The sequence below is a fragment of the Ornithodoros turicata genome, chromosome 1 (assembly GCF_037126465.1).
Source record: "Ornithodoros turicata isolate Travis chromosome 1, ASM3712646v1, whole genome shotgun sequence".
Classification (NCBI taxonomy): Eukaryota; Metazoa; Arthropoda; class Arachnida; order Ixodida; family Argasidae; genus Ornithodoros; species Ornithodoros turicata.
Genome location: NC_088201.1, coordinates 133437846 through 133463281, shown reverse-complemented (window position 1 = coordinate 133463281; position 25436 = coordinate 133437846). Strand labels below are relative to the sequence as shown.

At 46.3% G+C, this 25436-nt stretch overlaps 1 protein-coding gene across 1 annotated transcript in view; it reads left to right on the top strand.

The window, feature by feature from the left end:
- Positions 1-25436, top strand: part of LOC135385509 (disintegrin and metalloproteinase domain-containing protein 10-like) — a 147267-nt gene that overhangs the window by 83705 nt on the left and 38126 nt on the right. Inside the window, exons 10-12 of the mRNA XM_064614861.1 lie at positions 2560-2716; positions 16365-16459; positions 17484-17678. Of these exons, the coding sequence (XP_064470931.1) occupies positions 2560-2716; positions 16365-16459; positions 17484-17678 (447 nt within the window). The remainder of the gene's footprint in view (positions 1-2559; positions 2717-16364; positions 16460-17483; positions 17679-25436) is intronic.

Below are 25436 nucleotides of genomic sequence, written 5' to 3'. Positions count from 1 at the left end.
TTTCTAAATGGTGTTTTTTACACGGAACACCATTTCAAATCGTGTGTTGAAGAGAAAAAAAAACCGTGTGTTTTGTAAGGAATACGCCAATTGAAATGGTGTTCACGACAGGACTGCAGCACGGCTCGTACGTTGGGCTCGGGCCTGCAAACCCTCGGCAGCACACCAATATTGGTCCGATATTCGTCTCTCCTTTCTTTTCTTTTTTTTTTCTCGTGCAGACCTAACTGATGTACGTTGAATCGTGTGAAATAAAAAAGAAGAAAAGACTGAGTCACCCTAAAAGCAAACAACACGTGCAGTGCCCATCTTGCTCAGGGATCCAGGTAGTCGTATTGCCAACTGTACGATGGGACAAGCGCAAGCTTGCCTCCCATCACGCCTCAAAAATAGTACTGCCATCGTGTTAAAAACGAAGAGCAGGAACTATCGGTGCCAGACATCCCTCAGCATCCCCCATCGGAATTCAAGTACTCTAAAACCCAAAACTTCGCTCCTCGGAGTACGGAGAAGCGAGACTCTTTGATGGCGGTGACGGAGAAACGCATCAGCAGCTCGCACTGCATCTGCAGTAACTTCGAGGCACCTAGCGTGACAGAACAGATATCCCTTTCTATCAGGCATTGCGTTTTTTACTTGACCTGCCGCTACCATTGTCACTAGAGCCCATAACCACAGACATTTTCGCTCGGATCAATCGACCGGCCCGAGTGCCGCGCATGCGCATTACGTAGGACGCACAATTTCACCAAAGCGACCACACGCTCTAGCCGTTTCATGTTATTCCGCAGCTACGAACGATTGGCATCATTTTATTTGCCTTTCTTGAGAACATCATTTTTTACACGATTGGAGTTGAAAGAGTGTACACAAGATGCAGAATGGCGTAAAAGCGTAACACGTTTCTTTCTTTTTTTTTTCTAGTTTCGCCTTCTGGGGTTAACAAAGGTGTATTTTTTATACTCTTTTTGAAACACGGATATTAACACTGTTCGCTACACTCCGTGAAACAGAAAAAGGTGTACATTTCCCGAAACACCTTTTTTTGTGTGTAATGGGTGTTTCATAATTTACTGTGACAGTATGCTTTGCAACATGCTTGCATGCCGCCAGCATGCAAGCATGCTGGCGGCAAAAACCGCAATTTGCGCATTCGCTTGTTTCTCCTTTCAAACAGGCGCGATACAGCTACATAGCTCCGTGATCGCGGAGTGGGTTTTGAGGGGACCAATGGGAGGCCTCGCAGTCGTGTCGCGAAGACGAGAAGGCTCTTGCGAAGAAGAGAAGCAGAAAAACGTAAATTGCGCTTTCTCCCGCGCTTAAATAACAAACGACGCAACGGATGAACATCGCTTCCTTATCCACTGCTGCAAATGTGATGCCATCTTTCATCCCGAAATGTAGGTTTCTTTTTCTTTCCTCGTTTTTCGTTTTTAACTTTTTTGCGCTTTCAGTATTTGGGAGCCTCAAGTCATCCGGTCGGACAGGTGATAGGCTCCTTTCCACTTACTCTTGCATGTTTTCTGGCTGCTGAAGACAGATATGCAAAGGAACGCGTTGTGTTTGTCCCTAGATGGAGTTCCCCACAGCTGGTTTACCTATCTGTCCTCAACAGCCACCTGCCTCGTGTATGAATGTGTGAGTGAGTGAATGAGAAAGCATGTCAGAGTGGAAAGGAGCGTGTGACCTTTCCGTCGACCCTGATGGCTTGAGGCTCATCATTTCGAAAGGACCATGCCCATGTGGTGTAGAGGCAGCATAACTGACCGGTAATTAGGAGAGTCCAGGTTCAACTCCTGGCGCGTGCACTCATTGAATGTTTCGTGAATTGTATTAAGTTTCGCGAATTTCGCTACCGCTAAAAAATCGCGAAAAACTGTGCTCGCGAACACAGCTGAACGTTTATCCCGCGAAAGGAAACGACCCTGGAATCGTGAAATCGCCAATAACTTCGCAAATGGCTGTGTGCGTGATTCGTGAAAATTAATACGGGGTGGGTGTTATAAAAGGTCGGTCACATTTTCACGCGTGACGCTATATATAGTTGAGAGACAGACTTCCGCCACCACACGGAAATAATTTGTGCAGGACAGACATACGAAACCATCGTGGTTGTCATGCACTGCGTAAAAAAAAATGAATACGACCGCGCAAATTTTCGTCTTCATGAATTTTCTATGCGCTATACCGTTGCACGGAGACGAAACTTTGCATGGCCATGTTTATTTTTTTACGCAGTGCAGTGTAACCACAATTTTTTTTTTCGTAGGTTTCTCTGGTATAAATTCTTTAATATGAGGCAACGGAAGTCTGTGCGTCAACAAGGTATCGGTCAAGGAAGTATCATGTCACGCACGAAAATGTGACTGATCCTTTAGAGCGCCAACCCTGTACAGCGCGAATAAAAATACGTTTACATACTTGTTCACTTGTCACTTGGGCTCTTGGAGGCTCTCTGTGTTGTGCTTTCCATATAGGTAGTGCTCGCCTAAGCTCGTTTGCCTACCTGAACAACCCCACAGCTTGAGGTTGCTCTCACCTGTATCATCATATTCCCAGAGAGCGAAGGCGCGTACTGCGGGAACAATATTCGTGAAGGGGAAGAAGAGTGTGACTGCGGCTACAGTGACGACGATTGCACAGATAGCTGCTGTTATCCCTACAAAAACAATGAGGGAAAGGCTGGTTGCAAACTACGACCTCATGCTGCTTGCAGGTAACTATATGTCACATTACAATGACCCAGTATATGATCAAACGCTTTCTAAAAACACGACCAATTTCGCTTTCTTTTGCTCTGATAAACAAAGTGCAAAGAGGAAAAATATGCAGAGGTTCCAGGTGTACTAGAAGTATTAACTAGTATATTATATTGCTTTTAGTATATTAAGAGCAAGCTAGGGGGGGGGGGGGCGTCGCCCATTGAGCTTTTGATCGAAACTGCAAAGGGGCATCCGTGCCTATATAGTAAACGACGGATAGACTATATAGAGACAAGCAAAAAGAAGAACAGCTCGGAAGGCGTGCGACTTCCTTATTCAATTCAGTGTTCATGTTTAGGGGTACCAAACGTATTACAGTAGTACAGTGCCAACACGGATACAGCAGGCGGGTACAGACACGGCTGCTTTCCCACTACGAAATATGAAAATCTCCGGTGGTGTTTTCGTTGCGTGTGCGTCAGACTATGACCCCGGTAGGATGAGGAAGCGTTGCGTGGCGGACGCTGGCTATCGGCGCCCAACGCGGGCGACGATGGGCGAAGACTACGTCGTATTCTAAGGGCCAGTTCTCACTTGGCGACGCCCGACGTGCCGTCGTGGGCGGGCGGCGGAAATAGACGCGCATTTCCGGAGTCAGGAGAGGAGATTTCGCGCAAAAAAAAAAAAAAAAACTGCCATGCCGAACTTCTTGCACGACGTTGGCGAGAGCTGCCGAGAACGACTGCTGGCGACCAATTAGGTGACACAGAAAGGCCACGCCTCCTGACTTTTCGTCTGCTTTGGACGACGGAATGCCACTGTGGTGGGAACATGAAAATCGTGCGCGCTGACGCGTTGGCGGAAATGCGCCTGTACTTCCACCGCCCGCTCACGACGCCGCGTCGGGCGACGCCAAGTAAGAACTGGCCCTAAACCAGCCCTATGACGTCCGACGGCGCACAGTCGAGCGGTGTGGCGCGGCGCAATCTGTCTATTCTGATTATCTCTCTATCTGACTACTTGTAAACAGTGAAACAGTAGACAGTGAAAAGGAAACAGTCTGACACCGCGTGGCACCACATGTAGCCGCTGACGCTGGGAACCATAGCCAACTTCAGGTTGTGCCTTCTGTTCGTAAACACTGAAAGGGTGGCGCATTCCTCGGCGTCACGTGGTATTATAAACAGGCCCTAAATATCATGACGAATAAGTATACCCTACCCTACAGAAATTCTGCGCATAACCAACTCTGATTCCGAATGACGCCCTTTTGTCCCCTGGTTTTTCGAAAATGGGCGGAGTATACACCTTTTTAACAAGGGTGTACACCCAGTGCCTTTCACAAATGCAGTGATCCTGTGCAGTGGCGGCCTTCAGCATGTTATATAATGTAGCTATGTTTTATGAAGGTACCCATTAAACAGATGGCAGATTTCTAGGGGGGGGGGTTCTATTTATGCAGACTTCTGCAAAATATTTATCACTCCAATTCATGGGCACATGCACTCTAAACACAGAACTTCACCGCACAGCACGCTCTGCGCCAACCATTGCCACGAATGATAGGGTTAAAGCTTCTGATTCCAATAGAGAGGGGTGGCGTACGCCTTTTTGTGGCAATTTGGATATATGAAGATTGCCACAAAAAGGCGTACGCCTCCCACTGTCTTCCAATCACAGGCGATAACCCTATCATTCGTGGCAATGGTTGGCGCAGAGCGTGCTATGCGGTGAAGCTCAGTTTTTAAAAAAAGCATGGATGTGACCCCCGAAACGTGACGTGATGTGACGTCTTCTGCAACGAATAAAATGAGCTCCTGCCAAAGAACGATGTGCGCAGGTAACCTACAGAGCACGCGCAATGTTCTGTTCCGCAAGCCTTTAAAAAACCTTCTCCGCATCCAAAGAGCGCATCGGCGATCCAGAAGACGTCGTGACGTACCACGGGCTCCGGCACGTGACCAGTGACATCCAAAGGCACAGCTCAAGCACGTATAAGCGGTGCGTGAGCCGAGAAGAAAGAAACAAAGAAAAAAGGCCCTGAGCAGTTTCTACGTCACGCGGGGCTCGTGTCTCTCGTTCGCGACTGCTTTCTCGACTGTCTTTTGTAAATTTTATTGCGGAGTGACATCACACCGCAGAGCGAAAATATTTTGCATCATGAGTCCTTGTGGACAGCTTCATAGATTAAGCAGGGTTTCGAGTCATGTTAAATCAGAGAATCGAACCGAAACGTTTATCGGTTCGGTTCGGGTTTAGGTTCGATAAGGGTTCAGTTCCGGTTCAAATCGGGAAGGCAACTATAATGGTTCGAACCTGTTTTTTTTTTTTTCAAACGGTTCGGTTCACGAACCGGTTCAGCGGTCACAGGAGGGAATGAAGCATAACAGGCAGCTTAAAGCAAATTTCCGTTTGTGTAGCACAGTGCTTGAAGTGCTTGAAGTGGACAGGAAGGTGTTAACGGTCGTTCAAGATTTTGAAAGATTTTGCGCGATATGAAAGACAACATCATGGTTACGACAGGGGCATGACCATGAATTACCGGTTTGGGTTCACTGTCGCAGCACGTAGCTCATGTCGCGGTTGCTAATTAACCCACTGGGTTGTTCAAAGAATCTCGGCAGGAATATAAAAGTCAACCGAGCCTGCTAGATTAGCCTAAGTCAGTTAAGTCATTGAAATTATTGATTACCAGTCAGTAGTCGCGAATACTTTGTATGCTTGGTATTTTCTTTTCGTTCTGGTCAGCATGAGGGTGGCTGGCCTTTTACTTTGTTAGAGGGCTTATGTAAGCTCACGCGCGCTATGTGTCAGCCATCAATTATGCAGTTAGGGTGGGTACCCTGTATAGCTGAGGCTATATGTCACTTCATGAACGCTACCCATTGATCCCTAATCCTTGTATGCTCATGTGTATACCTTAAATATTAGTAGTCATAACAGTATTAAGTCACTATCTTTGTGACCTTCTCTTTGTTGTTTTAATTTCGCGACTCCAGAAAATCCAGAGCATTCCTGCAGGGAACGACTTTTTCGAACAGGAAGGCTAAGAAGGTAATAAAAGAAAAAAAAAACGACGAAAAAAGTAGTTTTTATGCTCAGGAACAACATGCAAAGTTTCGCTCTTAGTTCCACATGAACCGTTTTTTGAACCGGGTACCGGTAAGGTATTTTAATAACGGTTAAGTTCCGGTTCAGCTCCAAGATGGCGTCGACTGTTTCGGTTCGGTTCAGTTCCGGTTCGGTCAAAAATAACGGTTAATAACGGTTTTCGGTTCGGGTCCAGGTTCGGTTCGACTCTCTGTGTTAAATGACACTTCCATGCTGATTTAAAGTGCGGTACGTGTAGCTCAGTCTGGCGGTACCGTGTAACACAAAGTACTGCCATAGCTACACTCCGAAAACACAGCTTCACGGCAAAACACGCTTGTCGAGTTCTGTTTAAGGCTCAGAACTCAGGTGTGCCGCTTGGCCCTAATCCGGTACAAGACAGTGCAAGACAGTATCATTTAAGATTAACTATGAAGTGTCTCAAAGTTTCACTCTGCCCTGATATAGGGACGTGTGACGGCAGAAGCTGCGTGCATATCATAATACGTAGTTAATAGGGCTCGAGATTCGTGAAAAATTCAATATTTTTGGAATGCGTCCTTCTAACGCAGGGTAAACTGAGGCTACGTGAAGACGAGGGCAAGTTGAGGGCAGTTTGCGTTTTTCGTGTGGCATTTTCTTAGCAATATTTTTTTCTCGTCTGTGATACCAGGATGAGCACAGTCGTCGTTTGGGCTTTGAAATAACATGTTGACGTTCCGCACGTGGCTTTTTAGAAAGACGTCAAACGCTGCTTTGCAGATGTGGTCGAGATAAGAGGGGCCTTTTTTGTCCCATCTGTAACTTTCGCTAGTATTGACTTCCAATTTGCTCATTTCTGCTCCTCGGCTAATAAAATATACCCTCACCGTTATGATGCTGTGTCATTGCCCTGTGTTTCCATGTGCACTACTCGTGGCTGACCGTCTCGGCTGGCCCAAATAAAAGACAAAATTTCAACCCGGCATTAATTTTTTTATGTCCTCAACTTAGCCATAGGGTGTGGTAAGTTGAGGACAAATGCAAACATGTAGCCTGTCATTTTGATCTCGTACGAAATATCTGGTTTAGCCCCGCAATAATTTGTCGATCATTTCTCCAAGGTTTGAGGATTCAGTTAACGAATTATAGTACAATTTAGGCCATTATACTAACTGCTATTAACAAAATAGTTGAACTGTCCTCAACATAGACCACGTTGCCCTATATATCTTGAAGCTTCTCAAAACATTACCAAGCACGGCACGGGTTTACAACGTTTCGTGCGTCGTATTACTGCGTCATATTTCCGCCTGATGTTTATATGACGTGTGCCATTACCTTTCTTTCGCCAATGCTGACGTTATTTTTAACCTAAATATATGATCCCAAAACTCGCGTTCCAGCTACGCGTCTGAGCTACCGCGCTGGTTTCATGCTGCTTTCGTTTGACGCAAACAGCAAAAGATTCCATCAGAATGCAATCCGAAAATAGAGTGGAATCCGAAAACTTGACTCTCGGAGGTGCCTTTTACGTCGTCCATGCACAGAACAGAACTTGGCCCCATAGTAAAGTGTACTAGAATATAGGGGTAGTGTGCTCACTGAACGAAGGCGCCTACGGGGAGCAGTAACGCCGCGGATGTCGACAGCGTTTAGGTCGAAACTGCCCCGCAGGGTGTCGCGCGCGTAGTGTTAACGGTAGAGTTTTCGTGAAGGCGCAATCGGATGAACGCTTGGATGTTAAAAAAAAAAAAAAAGCGCCGTGTGCAAGAGCGTTTAGGAAGAGGAAGACACCTTGCGAGGTTGGTGATGACACCCATGGGTCTGATGACAGTATTGTGTCTATTGGAAACGAAACTAGCATCATATGGGAACCAGTCGGACTACCGGAGCTGACAGAATTCTCTGCACGATTCAGTGCATGCATCACAACTGGGAGACTGCTTCTCGGCCAACCACAAGCGCCACATATGATCAAGGTTACAGTGGAAGCCTACAGATGCCATCAAAATGTTGGTCAATTGACCAAAATTGCTTTAAAGCACGTCTTTCTAGGCTAAGATATAACTCAGTGTTTTACTGTACGTCAGTGCTGAGTTCAGAAATGGAGGTCACGTCAGAAAAGGTTTTTGAAACTTGTATGTGGAAAAAGAGGAGCTGGTGGTCAGCTGACCTGCATGGACTTTTAGCTTCTTCTTTTAGTTAACATAGCGTGGGCTCGCTCACTTGTTCTGATTAAAGCGACGACTTAGACCCGCTTTCAGTCCTTCTGTTCTTCACAATTGTGCTGTTTGTTCATGGTGCCGGAGTTCTGTGCTGTAGAGCGTACGTGAGGGGCGCGTCTTGCTTGACGAGAAGTCTGTATCCTCTCGGACAGAAGCACAGAACATCTTGGAGCAAGTCAACACTTCATTTCTTTGTGAAAGGTGTGAAATCTGTCAGGTTGGGGAGCAAACGAGAGCGGCAAAACACTTGAAACTAAATCGTGTGTGAAGTCCAATAAAAGATTCAGTACGTTGCTGCTAGGTGTGAGCATCTGTTTTGCACAGTGCACTATTTGGCAGGGACATCATTGCACGTGATATATGTAAACTAGGATGATGCGCATGGAACTTGTCTTGCCCCCCTCAGACAAAATCTTGGATTCGCGCCTCTGCGGGGATTCACGATGTTTCCGACAAAAGGCCAATGCTCCCTAGGTCAATTAAACTATGAATTGACAACCATGGAGGGCGGGATCACAGTCCCTGGTTACGCTCGCGATCATGCTCGCGAATACTAGCTGTACTCGCCGCTCCATTTCACTTTCCGATATTCTTTCTATTCCCTGTAGAATTTTCGTTGGTGCATCACTAGTAGAAGTAATTATAGAGACCAAGCACAAGAAAATGGTCCATTGAACTGCATAATAAACATTTTAGGGCACTGTTCTGTTCTGCCGCTCGGCAACGCCGCGGCGGCTACGTTTCCCGTGAATGCGTACGCAGCGCCACCAGCTTTCCTCCTCTCCACGCGACATGAGCAGCTTCAGGAGCCGGCGCCTGTGAGCACACTACCCCTATTCTAGTACACTTTACCCATAGCACGCTGTGCGCCAAGTACTGCCACGAATGATAAGGTTTACGCTCCTGATTTGAAGACAGAGAGACGGAAGTACGCCTTTGTGTGGCAATTATCATATATCTAAATTGCTACAAGAGCGTACGCCCCCCTCGCTCTTGGAATCTGAAGCGGTAACCCTATCATTCGTGACAACGGCTAGCGGACAATGTGCTATGCGGTGAAGTTCTGTTCCGATAGCATGAGGACATGTTGCTATGGGGGTCGAGATGAACCTGCCTCTGCTGTCACAGCGACGCTAACAGTCTGTAGATAGCGGAGATGAGCTCGCTGGCTAGCAAATATGCCAGAATAACATCCTGACATGACAATTAACAAAGTTTTTCATGATGAAATGTAAAAATTTGTGAATGCAACAGAACCTCACCACATAGCATACTGTCATTCGGTGCTATGGTTGGCTACGCTCTTAAAAATAACCTTCACCACATAGCTCGCTCCTAGCCAACCATCATCCCAAATGACAACGTTCTCGCCCTAGATTTGCTGAAAACGGGAGGCGGAGCCTATTTTGTGGCCATTATGCACGGCACAGAATAGGCTCCGCCTCCCGTTTTCAACAAATCAGGGGCGAGAACGTTGTCATTCGGGATGATGGTTGGCTAGGAGCGTGCTATGTGGTGAAGTTCATTTTTAAGAGTGTAGCTATGTGAAATTATGTTTTAAGAGTGTCGCATTGATGATTTTGGTACTAACAGATAGCGCTCTCTATCCGATAAAACGCTCTAGGCCAACCAACGTTCAAAATATCGTTTTATTTTCCGATTGGAAGGAAAATTGATACATAAAGGGGTGGAACCCCTTTCTCACCTAAGTGGAAGATATAGAGCGATATCACCCGGGATGCTGATAGACATTAAGCGTGCTATGCGGTCAAAAGCAACACCAGTTAATACCCAAAAATCTGCTATCTAATGATGACATACACTGCAATGTTCAATGACAAATAGCTGATTGTGCAAGGGTGAACGTTGTTTACATCTTCCTGCAAAAAACGAATATTTTATTTGTAGAACGCGTTTCTTAGCCTATTTCCACTTTAATACAGTTTAGGCTAAAGCTTCGTAGTATAATCTTGCGTATTTTGAAAGATTTTGGTGCATAATGTATACCTAGTCCTAGTAATGACGTGCACTCTTAAAAATGAACTTCACCTCATAGCACGCTCCTAGCCAACCATTATCTCGAATGATATCGTTATCTGCCCTAATTTGTTGAAAACGGGGGGCGTACGCCATTTCTGTGACACTTATGCTGTTCATAATTGTCACAGAAAAGGCGTACGCCCCGTGTTTTCAACAAATCAGGGTAGATAACGATATCATTCGAGATAATGGTTGGCTAGGAGCGTGCTATGAGGTGAAGTTCATTTTTAAGAGTGTGCATAACAACACGACATGACGTTCTCGGGTAAACATAAAAATCCCACGCCAAAACTTCCGGTGCCACGAAGACTTCCGCTCGTTCCGCGACTAAGGACGCACGAAACCAGCCGCCATGCAGAACTATGTCTTTCGCTCTCCTGATTTGTTGGAAACGGGAGGCGTACGCCTCTTGCGGCTATTTGATCGCCACAGAAAGGCGAATACGACACTCTCTTCCCTCAAATCAGACATGGTAACTATATCAATCGGCACAGTGGTTGGCGCAGATTGTGTTTGCTGTGAAACCGGATGACGTTTTGGCACCAAACCAGAAGCGCCTCCCAAAGCCGCTTTGGCTGTATCTGGCTCCTCAACGAATCTGCGCGGCCTGCCGCTGCATTGTTTTGCCATGGATGAATCCGAAGGTCTTCCCGTCAACTTGACCAAGTCGACCAGTATTTCTTCACTGGACGGAGAAGGTAGGCCACTCTACGGACACTAAAAAAGACGTAAAGTTGAAGAAGACAACCACTCAGTTGCATCTAGCAACGCATCGCGTAACAACAGTCCTCACTGTGAAATCGTCCTTTACAGTAATGAAGACTTCGATGACGACACTCCCTACACTGTTGTTTCATACAAAAAGAACAGAAAAATGGGAATTCCCATCACCTTCTGGCCCACTAACGAAGGCGAATCGCGCATGCAAGTCAACCCAAATGAGCTCGCACTCGTAGTCCTCGCCACCACTCAGGAACGAATCAAGAGCCATCGCATTGGTAGGGACGGCAGTTTGACTGTCACCGTAGGCTCTTAGCAGGCTGCAACCTCTATGCTCAAGTTGTCCTCTCTCAGTGGTATTTCAGTTGTGCCTAGGATACCCGCTTCCTACTGACGCAATGTAGGTACGATCTCGGCATTTTACAAACAATGTTCAGAACAGCAAATCCTTTCCTGCCTTGCCGCGGCTGGCGTCACGGCTGTCCGTCGTCACACTTTTAAAAATGAACTTGATGATATTGTTAAAAAGGGGAGGAGTACGCCTCCCATTTTCAACAAATCAGGACAGATAACGATATCATTCGACATGATGGTTGGCTAGGAGCGTGCTATGCGGTGAACTTCATTTTTAAGAGTGCAGTATATAGGGTAAGGGGGGGGGCAATATGATGATACATTATTTTGCTCGACGCGGCTGCTTCTCTCACAGACGCGTTGCCCCACGCGCTTGAAACTTTACTCATAGGTGGCTCTGCATGTTCGCTTCATTGCACTTGAGGATTGTCCCGATTGGTATTTGCGTTGAAGAGAAAAAATAAATCGCCCGCAAACAGGGTTGTTCTAACTTTTTCAGACCAATGTCGAGCTTCCGGACTCTGTCGATATCGGATTTAACAGTCACGAGGTCATCGAACACTTTGATGTTACACAGTACTTTAAATGCGAGCGTTCTGGCCACGTGGCGAGATACTGCCTGGGTCCTACTCGCTGTCGCGTCTGTTCAGGTCCCCATAATCGCAAGGATTGCACCACTCAGATCACACAGCAGTAGCGGCCAGCATGGCGTCGAGTCAGGAGAGTCAGGATAACAAAACGGATCGAGAGGTGGACACCTCGTCAGGGCGAAAAGATCTTTCAGACCTAGCACCCGAGCGACTCAGACTAGAAATTGAACTTGAAAAACAACGGGCGCGGCGCATTGAGTTAGAAATGTCACGTGCGAACAGTGAAAGGTCGTCCAGAAGCTCATCATCCCCACCAGTATCGCGAGAGGATACACTTGAGCGCTACGCTCAAAAACTAAAAAGCGTGCCATTGCCATCCGATCTAAGAGCCGGTGTGGTTTGATGGAATAGAAGAGATTTTTCGATACTATAAAGTACCGGACGAAATCCAGAGCCGCCTATAGTGCTTCTTTTGGTCACTAAGCGAATAAAGCACCTCTATTCGAAGCCCTCTACAGGCGAGCTAGACAGTTACAAGGCGCTAAAGGACGCCGTACTAAAAGAACGGAGGTTGGCGCCGGCAGAGTACCGGAAACAGTTTCTCACGTCGACGAAATTGAGGGATGAGGAGTCGTCACACCTCGCGTCTTGACTCAAGAGTGCTCTCATGTACCACCCATGTACTACTGGGACATGGGTCACTTCAGCTCAGCAAGACTTCTAACAAGAGGTGTTCCTCAAGGTGGAGTTTTGTCCCCTATTCTGTTCAATGTCGCTTTATCGGATGTCCACCTCGGAGCCACCTCTACACGATACCACAGCAAGTATCTCATTTACGCCGATGACATATGCGTTCTGGTTCAAGAGAAATTGCACATTGTTGTCCCCTGTTGTCCTCCAGATCCTGGCCAAGAACCATCTTCAGATGTCAGCTCAATCCACTCTAGGCCAACTATGTAGTTCAAACCCTTGCTGCCAAGGGCCTTCAACCCTCCCCTGCCAAAACTGTCTCTCCCGTCTGTGCACCTCCAGGACTACGCATCCCGAACAGTTTCCCTGCGCTCACCTTTGATGGTACACCTACCCCAAGAGTACACAAAGCCTTGGTGTTACATTTGACACAAGGCTTTCATGAACTCATCAAGTTAAAAACCCGGTAGCGAGTAGTCAATGTCTTTTAAACATTTTGAAGCTTCTTTCCGGAAAACCATTTTGGGGTAACCACCTTGTGGTAACCATCCAAACTCACCCTATATCGAGCCCGGGTCCTTAGCAGGCTCAGTTATTCGCTCCCCATCATCAATCCGTCGCCCTCTGGCTGTCAGCGTCTGGAGAGGCTACATAGTGATGGTGTACGTATCGCACTGGGACTACCAAGCTCGTCGGACGTCGAGGAGACCCTTCTGGAAGCGGATGAATGGCCACTCGGCTTACATGCCGTGAAAGGGGTCTATGCTCTCGTCTCAAAGCTTCATCAAGCCTGGTCTGGCACCTCCTCTATTTCACCACTGAGCAAGAGCTTTAATACTTCTGTCAGAAAACTCTGCAAATCTTTCATGAGGAAGCACACACACACAAAAAAAAAATCGCCTGCATAAACAAAATCAGCTCACCGCTCTGGAGGGACTACGTCCCCATTACCTAAACCACAATACATGAACTCCACGGAAAAAGGCACTGTTCTGCCGTCGTGGGCCGCAGTAAAGCACTCTCCCATATTCAAGGTAACTTTCGCTATCACCTTCACATGTGTACTGATGGTTCACTTATCACTGGATCAGCTTCTTCTGCCTATACTTCATCCCTTCCTCTAACACAAACTGATATGTCGAGCTCGAACGGCATTGTATCTCCTCATACACTGCGGAGCTCTGCGCCATTCTACACGCTACCATCGCTGCTGCCCTGTCCAACTCTAAGGAAGTTGTCGTTATAACCGACTCTGCTGCTGCACTCTTTAAACTATGTGACATGAATAATCAATCCACCCTGCTCAGGTGCTCACGACTTGCCCTATGTCTTGCTGAGGAAAATGGAACCAGTCGAGTTACTCAGTGGATGCCCTCTCACCTTGTCTGCCAGGAAATGAGGCTGCCGACAAACTGGCCAAAGAAGCGCACTCTCACTGCCTCAGACCCTTCCCTCTCCCTCCTGAGGATAAACCCAGGCCAACTGCAACCGGCCGTGTGACTGCCTCAATCTCATCCCCCTGACGGGCGATAACCTATGCCAGACCCCTGTTGTCCTCCAGATCCTGCAACAGGGCTACTGAAACTGTTCTTCACCGACTCCGGACTGGTTCTGCCTTTACAAACAGCTGGCTTCATCGACGCAAGCTCTCTCATACTCCTGCCTGCCGCCACTGTCCTGCAACCCTCGAATCTCTCCAACACGTCCTCCTTGATTGCTCCGCCTACAATGAAGCGAGAAGCAAGCTCTTGCCGTAAGGACACCCCATGCCTCGTGTATTTCAGAACTGCTACTTGGTGATTCGACAGGCGCTGAAAGACACAAGTGGACGACGACTATAATCGCTTTTTTGAGGGACACAAATCTCACTCTGCGCATCTAGTAGGCGGCATCGTCCCTACCCCTAATACACTTTTTCTTTTCTTTTTTCGTCTTTCTATGTTTTTTTATTCGTCCTCTCTTTTTTTTTCTGCGTTTAGTCGTGACGTTGGCCCCTTAAAGCGTGGCCGACCTCGGCGAGCAGCTTTCACAACCACCACCGCCAAACCAGAAGCGCTGAAAACAGATCAGAAGTACTACACTCTTAAAAATGAACTTCACCGCATAGCACGCTCCTAGCCAACCATCGTCTCGAATGATATCGTGATCTGCCCTGATTTGTTGAAAACGAGAGGCGTACGCCTTTTTGGGACACTTATGCTGTTCATAATTGTCACAGAAAAGGCGTACGCCCCCCGTTTTCAACAAATCAGGGCAGATAACGATTTCACTCGAGACGATGGTTGGCTAGGAACGTGCTATGCGGTGAAGTTCATTTTTAAGAGTGTAGGGACGACATGAGGCTGCTCACACCCTCAGGAAAAGAGGTGGAGCATGCACATTTTTCAGGTGGTAATAGTTGTCGCATATGTTGTGTCTAAAAAGTTGTTGCTACTAGGTTGCTGCTACACTCTTAAAAATGAACTTCACCTCATAGCACGCTCCTAGCCAACCATTATCTCGAATGATATCGTTATCTGCCCTAATTTGTTGAAAACGGGGGGCGTACGCCATGTCTGTGACACTTATGCTGTTCATAATTGTCACAGAAAAGGCGTACGCCCCGTGTTTTCAACAAATCAGGGTAGATAACGATATCATTGTTGACCTACGTGGTAACTATGGAAGTCACGATCTTTCCCTGTTTCTTAGAGTGCACTCTTAAAAATGAACTTCACCACATAGCACGCAACTAGACAACCATCACCTCGAATGATACCGTTATCTGGCCTGATTTGTTGGAAACGGGAGGCGTACACCTTTTCTGTGACACTTATGCTGTTCATAATTGTCACAGAAAAGGCGTACGCCTCCCGTTTTCAACAAATCAGGGCAGGTAACGATATCATTTGAGGTGATGGTTGGGTAGGAGCGTGCTATGCTGTGAAGTTCATTTTTAAGAGTGTGCAGTTCACGGTGTTTGATGTATGTTCTGTACTCAAGTTCGTCCATGCCCAGTTGACCCAATTTGAGCATCCTTTAAGATCACCCGCTCATGGCTAGCTCATTCGCCACACTGAGCACGAAAGAGCATTCTCATGATTGAGTCTTGCTCATGCCCATCTCTTCGAAAACAAGAGCGCGAGCGTCTTCGCTCTTCCTTCAACATTGGCAGACTCTCAACCGCTGTTGTGAGGAGACCAAAATCGACCTCCGCGGAGCAACGTTGCCAAATGCATTGCCGCGCATCTTTGCGACTGATTTGGTGCGCCGTTGAATACCCGAAACTTTGAAGCCTCAATTTCGGGACTTATTTTGGGCAGTTCCATTTGCAATATCGAGCGGATTTCTTGGTCGATTGACTAAGTTCGCTACGGGCTCTCTAATTCAGTAAAAAAAACGTGAGGTTGACTCGGGGAAATTTTGGAGTTCAATTAAAGAAATTCAATTTCTTTTAATTACAATCAAATGAAAATATTTTTGCAAGGTGGCAAATTCAGTTGCCACACAAATGCCTTTTACCCCGTATTTTTCCGTCGCCCCATTTTCTTATAAAGTCCGAATGACACGTTTTTTGGAACACCCTGTATAGAGACAAAGCCTGATCGCTTGAGCGACGTGACGTAGCAAGTACGAGTCCGCCAATCACGACGTTGCTTTCAGCGGCCGTATAGCTATGGAAAGAAGTCGACGTCAGCCGTATAGATACAAAGCTTGTCTTTCCAAATCAGCTGCAGGAATTAGCTGACATCTTGGTTGGCCGCTGCGGTTGGTGGACTTTATATGTCTACGTGCGAAGGAATGAGAGGGTCATTAAAGAGGCCTTCTGTATCCGGGTGGCGTTGGTAGTGGGGAGCTTAAATATTTGATATTACGCGAGCAGCTTTGCTGCTATCATTTGGCCTAAGTGCCGACCGTTATAGGAAATCATGTTTGAATTTCTTCGTGTCTGACACTTTGACCAGTTTCAAGGGTGTCTTTTTCCATTTCAGCCCTACGGCTGGTTCATGTTGCAGTTCGGCTTGCAGTTTCATGGACCAGAATCATCGGTGCTCTGAGGAAAATGAGTGCAAGTTCTCCTCAACATGTGAATATCCTTTTATGCACGCTTGGTGCCAGATTTTATTGTCTAGCACCACACGTAACTTCTGGATGTTTGCATAGTCACCAGTTTTATCCAGAGTTCGAGGTAACTCGTTACAAGTAAGTTGTTATTGTAACTAAGTTCCTTTTTTTTTGGTAACTTGTAACTTAACTCGGTACTTTTGCGCGTGGTAACTTCCAGAGGAACTCGGTTCTTTTTCAAGTAACTTTGCCAAAGTAACTTAAGCTAAGTTCCAAGTTACTTTTTAATTCGCTTTTCACTCACGTCACATATTTTCTCGATTTCTCTCGGGTTCTTTCATGGCATTTTATGTCATAAAACGTGATATTCAATCAATGAGAGTATTCTATTCAGGAAGTAAGAACCGCTGCCATTGAAATGAAGCTGAACCATTGTGCACCCACAGGGAGTAAGATGCAAAGCATTCGAATTGTTGGACATAAACGAAAACGATCTAAGCGTGTTGCGCTCCTCCACAGGCAACTCATGGTCTAACTCAACTGCTCACGCGCGCTGCACCTGTGTACTGCTATTTTGTGTCCGAAGTAACTTGGAAGTAACTCGTTCTTTTTTTTTAAAGTAACTCAGTAACTGTGAGTTACATTTCAGGCTGAAGAACTTCGTTATTAACTTAGTTACATTTTCCACACGGTAACTTAACTCGTAACGAGTTCTTATTGACGGGAAACTTCTCGATCTATGGTTTTACCGACAGGCACGGTTTCGCTTTGCGATCAACCACGACGAGCCAAAATCGCAGGGGGACATTTTTTGAATAATGTTCATGTCATTTTTGTACAGGACATCTTCCTGTACAATCTTCCACGTGCTTCCACAGTGCATCTTCCTGTACGTCTTGTTGTGTCTGTTCTATGTTCATCTTTAGTCTATTGCTTCTTTTGTACAGCTCCTACAAAAGAAAAGAAAAGAAAAAACTGCGTTTGGTTGTCTTTCTAAGAACCCACATGTACACCAATAATAAAGTTTCATGTTCCTTAACTCCCAGCCACCAGTGTGTCTGCCGAGTGTCCCCAGCAACGGTATAAAGACAACTTGACTGTTTGCAACAAGGGTACCCAGGTGTGCCAGAATGGCCTATGCGAAGGATCCATCTGCCAAAAGTACGGCTTCGAGGATTGCCAGGTCACCGGAAGGGGTCACACGGAGGAACAAATGTGCCGTATTTTTTGCCGAGCTTCCAGTACGTTTGTGTGTGCATTTGTCAGTTTATCGCACTCGAAATATCTTAGGCCTGTGCTCGGACACAACCGAAACAACGTTTTTGTCATACAAATTCGTACAAATACCCGCCTGCAAACTTCAGGTAACTGCTGCATGACATGTGGCAAACATGGTCGGGAACAAGGGCATCTCTACTGAAAATTCCACGTAAATGACGTCGGTGATCTATCCAGAACCCAGGCACCCCAGGCACACGCACACACATCGCAGTTTTTTGCAACAGCTCCCCGCGTTTGCAATTCTCGATAAACCACTGAATGAACAAGAAAATTTTCAAGCCATGCAGGTTTACACTCACAATCAATTTCATTGACATGCCAAAGAAAAACAGTAGGCGCGGCTTCGGAAAAACACATGAAAGGCAAGTCCCGTACATATTGATCAATACCGACACTCAACTGGACTCTTACTCTTGACGATGTTGAAAAATAGCCGTGAAAGTTTCGTTTACAATACGCTTAAAGATTGTAGTCTCTGTCTCTGGAAATTATAGTTCAGTATGTCTAAACCTGCTTACAGGTACAAAGTCCAAGGCTGTTTTTTTTTTCTGTCTTGTCTTCTCCCAAGCGAATGGGTGACTTTTAAGTTGAGAGGTGGCGCTACGCGCGCTGGGTCCCAAATTTTAGTTTCGCTCAATTGGAACAAATCAATGGTTCATAAACTCTGGCTGAAAGACAACCAAGATGAGCTGGCCTAGGGACGCATGCCCCCCACCCAATCAAGTACGTTACTTTAAATACATCGAACGCACTTTCCTTCTGGCAAAGTTTAGATTTCGTAGCACTACGTGCATGTTTCGGTTTCGTTTTGCACGCGCTTTTAAATCGCTGTCTTTTGCTGTGCGAAATGTTCCGTTACAAGCCCGGTCAATATGACGCTTTAGTCAACAAAGATAACATGCAGCATTTCAGACATAATACAACGAAATGTACGGGCAATATTTTACGCAGCAATCTTCTGCTCCATGTAGTCGTTTCCTTTTAATTTGACAGAAGTTGTGACTATAATTAAATTATTTTCGGTCATGAGTTTATAATGTTATCACATCTACGCACAATTTAACATGGTAGGTACACAGCACGTCATTTGGTGACAAGGGGCTGCAAACCTTAGTCAATTTTCTTTCACGCTGATGACATTTTTTCAAAGGCGCATGATCCGAGGGTACACGATACATTTTGTCCTTTTTCCGTAGAATAAGCGCACTGAAGCGCTGAACATTCGTCCATTTTTACGTTGAAAACACGCCGACGCTATGCGACTCCAGCAGTACTTCGGACCGGTAGCGTAAACTCGCGTAACATTGCAACTTCTCTTCCGTCATTTTGACAGGAGGTTGCAAACCATCCATTCTCGGAGTGAGGTAGCTGATGTTGCCAGCACAGCTTGCAGTGTGGTATGCACTCAATTCGCATTTATCTACTTCCTTTATTGAATGATCGTTGCAATGCTCCACCGACCATTCGCGCTGTGGCATTATGAAGGACGGACATTGAAATTATGCTAATTGCTTTTTGAGTCATTATACTCATTGGGTCATTGCTCTTTTCGACTCAGCTTATATATTATACTTATATATATAACACTATATATGACATATATGTATAATTACATATAGAATATAGTACATATACAAATAGAGAAATGAGCAAATGCTCCATGGCTGCACGTGAAGTATGTGTTTACAAGTCAAGCGTGCCAGAATCCCAGCTGTGGACGGCCGTTTCGAGCTTGTTGGCTCTCATCGACACGGCGTAGGGATGTGGCACGCCCTTGGGTCGGCACGAACAGTGTGTCTCTACAAGACATCAATGTTCCATGGTGTTAGCAACACCTCTGGAGGCCGCAGTGCAAAGCCAGTAAGTACAGATACAAATAGAGAAATGAGCGAATGCTCTATGGCTGCACGTGAAGTATGTGTTTACAAGTCAAGCGTGCCCCAATCCCAGCTGTGGACGGCGGTTTCGAGCTTGTTGGCTCTCATCGGCACAGCGTAGGGATGTGACAAATATAGTACATATATTATCCTAAACTTAACTTTAATCGGTTACATATATCAAATGGTCTGTAGACATACAATTAATATGGAAGAGGGCTGGTGCATACTTGTGGTGCAAAATGTCCTTGGGCTTGGGGAAAAGCCAGTCGAATAAAACACAAAACTAACAGCACAAGACAAGGTTGCTGTTAGGCTTGTGTTTCGTCCAGCTGTCTTTTCCTCATTGCCAGGGATATGTTACCAACTGCAAAGGGCCCTGTTGTCCCTGTTGTGTCCCAAAAGGGAGAGGCAATGCACAGAAGTTGACCACTGGTGTTGAATGTGAATTTGGCAACTATACAAAAAATTATGTTCTCATGGGACACAAATTACGTAAATATAGCGACACCCCATTCGTGTGTTAGGTCTTTTGACCATGTAACCCTGACAACACGAGTCTGTTTTCTGCCGGCAGCAAGTCGAGAAGGAGTGAGAAGATATGCGAGATAAACGATGTCACTACGCCCCTGAAGACGAGGAGGAGGAGGAGGAGTGTCGTTGGGAGGAACCCGAGAGGTCTGCCTGCCTGATTAGGCGGCATGTTTCTCGGGAAGGAAAGGTGGTGGAGAGGAGGAGAGGAAAGGGTGAAGTGGAAGACCGAGCGGAATCCGCACGGGGGGAGGATAGCTGCGTCCATGGGCCGACTTCAGGGGAACTGTGCCGGCATACGCCTATTACACATCTGAGGGAAACCCAGGAAAAACCCCAGACGGCACAGCCGGCCCGCGGATTCGAACACGGACCTCCCAGTCTCCAAGCGCACGCGTTACCGCGGCGTCACCGGAGCTGGTGCCACTGAAGACGCCTGCTCATTCTCTAGCATTCGCACGAGTCAGTTTTTCGACGGCTGTCAGTTTTCCGATCCCTTCTGTTCCCGTTTTCGCGCTTGTATCTCGTTTGTGTCTAGGGTAGGATGGACCAATGAAAGAGAAAAGGTGCGCCCCTTGTGGATGATGCAGAGTGCATTCACATGAAAATCTGGGACAAGATATGGGCCAAAGAATAGATACTGAAGAAGTGCTATGGAATGTAAAACAGCCTTAACCCAGATCTCCGAGTAGACAACCCGAACGCCTGTCGGAGTATTTTGAGAATGGACGTTGACACATTTTATTTTATTTTCCACAAATGAAGAGTATCCCGATGCTGAGCACCATTATAGGTGCGACAGCGTGCCAATAAGTGCGATATCGAGCTACAGGTAGGTAATAATTAATTGAATTAAGTTAAATCAATTCAATTTTTATTGTCCTTTCGCTAGGAAGAGTAGCTTTGAATTTTTTCCAGTTTTTATACATGTATTGCAAAGGTACAAGCGAACGATTATGTGTAGTCAAGGTTTGCCCAGCGAAAGAAATATCCGCGTTTATAAAATCCATACTTCCGTGTCTGTTTCGATTCACGGAGAGAAAAAGCATCCTATGCAACACTGCATTGTAGACATCTATCTGTGCATTGCATAATGGTTCCGAAGCTGCTGCGCCGGTGTGTCGTTGCCACGACCATCCCCATAATACACGACCATAACACTCGCACCTAGCCCCAGCACCGCTGATTAAGTTTCGCCAAGCGGCCGCCGCACGTTTGTGGCGCTGAATACGGGACCCTCGGCAGACGACGCATGCCATGCGGATACCGTCGCTGCCGTCATACGCGTTTGGTTTTGGCTTGTTTTCATGCGATGGGCAGTGTTTGTCTTCAGTGCATGGTTTGTCAGACGTGAGACGTGATAATGTACTGCACCGTCCCGCTTTGCAAGCCGAAGAAAACAGTGTCGGGCCCAAGTATTTCCTTCCACGAGTTCCGCTCAAATGCTGCCTTACGGGAGAAGTGGCTCGAAATATATCGCGGGGTCCTGACACAAGTAACTTCATTGCGATTGTTTCATTTCATATACGGTATACTTTACGGATCGCAGTGTGTACCATAAATAGTTTTATCTAATAGCTGAGTACCTTTAACGCATCTCTCTCAAAGAACGAATAATGAACCATGGCCTCCGACCAGGGATGTGCATAAATACATTTTTTTAGTATTTAAATACAAACACAAAATGCTTTGTTGAAAGGGGTGTTAAGTACTCTTCATAAATTCTTTCCGATATGAGTATTTAAATACCGTAACTACTACCGTAAACACTGTGAGCAAGATGTCATCTGGAATTACAGAAATAACGATGATAATAACAAATCAGCAAGGAAAAATAGCATTTATTTGGTAGATTATCATGGTAATCTTAATAAGTGGCAAGTTTTTTTTGGAGACTGCATCACTTAGGCGTCTTGTGTTCGGCCGTACAATCAGATTCGCAAAGGAGAACAGCATCTGCACAGGTGCCGATGAACAAAGGCTTGCATTAAATTTGATCGAGATGCCTCGTACAACAAGGTAATCAGCCGCAACCATTGTCTCCAACAACAGCGAAAAACTCGCCATCTAAAATCGTTTTTCGCCTGCATGCTAGCTCAAACACTGCTCCCCAAACTCGCCTTTCTTCCCAAAAGGTCAGGTGCACGGCATATTCATGAGACATGAGTCAGTATACTTTTAGGAGTATATATATTTTTTACTTATTATTATTATTTGTATATTTTTATTTTAGGAGTATATATTTAGGAGTATTTATTACGAAATTACAAGAATAAATACCCCAAAACTGATATTTAATTATAATTATAAATACGTTTTTCTACTCTATCTAAATACAAAATATAAATACGTGTGCTACTTATATTTTAAATAGTACTTTAATTACAATGTATTTAAATGCTGTCCACCCCTGCCTCCGACACTCTACTCGACAGCGTGTTCTCGGCATTTCAGGACCGAAGACTTTAGCATCGGCGCGAAGCGCAAAATTCTCAGATGTGGCATCGTTGCTACGGTACCTACGTTTAGTGATCACGAAGTTTACGCGGCCTTGCATCTTCCAGGAGTGCAAAAGGAACACAAAAAAAGGTACCACAAGGTAGCGTCACAGGAAGGATACAATCAAGAAAAGTTCTCAAAGGGGCTTCTATTTGAACAGCATAATAAAGGTTAGGAGAGCATTGTAATGGCAGACCGCAAAAGAAAAAAAGGGAAAAGAAGTGTAAAAGTAAAATAAAAAGGGACCAATAAGTACGAAAACAAAACAAGCAACTGCTGATTCAAAACCGAAGTGCTTGCTTATAAAACAAATGCTTGTGGACGTCGTAACTCGTGTCAGTCGTCTCTTTGCCAGGAACAGTGTCTTCTTACGGTCGCATTCACCCATTCTCTGCAGCTGCCCCGTATATGTTAATACGGAACGCCTCTCATGCGAAACGAAACTCTGAACGCGCTTGCGTATGACAATCATAAACGCATGATAACTGGCCCAACACACAAGGTACTGCTGCTGTTTATATGTACAATGTACAGCACATAGCGCGCGAGTTTCACAGTTTTACATGCCACCTTACGCTTCAGAGCAGAGCCCATTTCTGAGTATTTAGTTTCATAACTCTTAGCTCTACATGCACAGAGAACCTGCGACAATACACAAACATGTACGCACGAACAATTAACCACAAGGACCACTCATATTGCACACAGCGGAGCTACAACAGGCGCTCTTGTGGGTACGGCAAGTGGCGCCCCTGGCGGGCGCTCCGCGCGTAAATACGGCACTTCCGCTCCTCGAGCCGAGAGATGGTCGTGGTCGTTGCACAACTTTCGGGGTAAAGCCAAGCATCGTTGGCGTTCCAATTCAGAATTGCTCACAGTACAGTGAATGCGGTTGTATGGGATACATGCAGAGCATTCTGATGAAATAAAAAGCAAACGTAATCCGTATCCGCTGCGTCACACTCTAAGAAAAAAAGGTGTGACAAAATGGTAACTTCTATAGTTACCATGTAGATCAACATAGCGTCTGATAACATCAACATCGTGAAGGGTGGTAAAAGCAATTGTCATATATCCAAATTGCTACAGAAGACCCCTCGCTCACTGAATCAGAAGTGGTAACCCTATCATTCGTGGCAGAGAGTGAGCTAGCAGGTAGAACTTTGCAACCTTTTAGGCACAACATACGCGACAAATATTACCTCCTGAAAGGTGTAACTGCTCCACCTTTTTTTCTGAGACTGCACCTTCTCCTTCTGCCGGCAGCAGACGCCATCGGTTGTCAGAACCTCTGCCGGGAGGACAAGATATCCGGCTGCCTCCGGAGACCATGAAGTGGTGACGCGGCGAAAAGTGCCGGTCGCGTGGCACCAGAGAGAGATGACGTTCCCTGCCACCTGAGCGTCAGCCCGCAGAAAAACTGACTCGTGTGAATACTCGGTTAGACGAAGAACATCTTTGGAGGAACTGTTCAAAGCTGAAGCCCACCCTACCAACATTGACAGAGGATCTCTCATTGTAGGTAGCAGGACAAGTGCTGTAGAGAGCCTGCACTTGATTGCTAACAGCATGTATGGATAGTTTCTAGTGGGTTCAAATTCCCCGATCTCGTACCATCGCTATAGCATTTTGGAAAGAGGGAACCGGGGAGAAATCCTCTTTCCCGTATAATGTTCTGATAGAGCTCTGATAGAGCTTTCTGCCAACGCTATTGTGCACGGGTATTGTACGAGGGGTGTTCAAGTCACACCGGGACTTTTCATTTATCGCAAAAGTAAAATGAACTTACAGGCGAGAATTAGTTTTAGTTTTCAACGTAATCTCCAGCTGCATTACTGCACTTGTCCCAGCGTTTCACGAGGGCTTGGATGGCAGCAGCGTAGAAATCCTTACCGGCACGTAATCGGACTGCATTCCTGACCTCGTCGTCGCAGCTCAAGTGGCGGCCCCAAGGAACACCTTCAGTGGCCCAAAGAGATGGAAATCGCTGGGGCGAGGTCTGGGCTGTAAGGAGGATATGGCAGCAACTCCCAGCCAAGTTCCTGTAAGGTGCGTGTCTTGAGATGCACGGTATGCGGGCGCGCATTCTCCTGTAGGAGGAGGACTCCTTTGGTGATGAGGCCCGGCCGCTTTTGCTTCAGCGCCTTATGCACATCCCTGAGAGGCAGTAATATGCACTATTGATGGTGGTACCACTGGGCAGAAAATCAACATGAACAATGCCAGCCTTGTCCCAGAAAACCGTGGCCATGACCTTACTCGCAGACGGGGTGCTCCGGAACTTCTTCGGAGCTGGCGAGCCCGGATGCTTCCACTGTTTTGATGCGCGGTTAGACTCAGAAGTGAAATGGTGCACCCACGTTTCATCGCACGTGATGATCCGATCAAGGAACGGCTGTCCTTCAGTGTCGAAACGGTACCTTAGCTTTTGGGAGATTTCCAGTCTTCTCTGCCGGTCAAACACGGAGAGCTGCCTCGGGACCCAACGGGCACCAACTTTCCAAACTGGAGGTGTTCATGAATGATAGTGTTCAACGTTCCCACAGAAAGGTCCGTCTTTCGAGCCAGTACGAGACATGTTATCCGTCGGTCCATGAGGATCAGGCGCTCCACAAGTTGGATGTTCTCAAGAACTCTGACATTGGGCTCTGAGCCGCCCCGGCCGGGATCGTCCTGCACTGATGTACGGCCGTCTCGGAACCGTTTGCACCAGTCAAACGCTTTGCCGCGGCTAAGCGTATCGTGGCCATACAGAGCCTGAAGTCTTCTGTGAATTTCAGATGACTTTACGCCTTCATTCACGAGAAACTT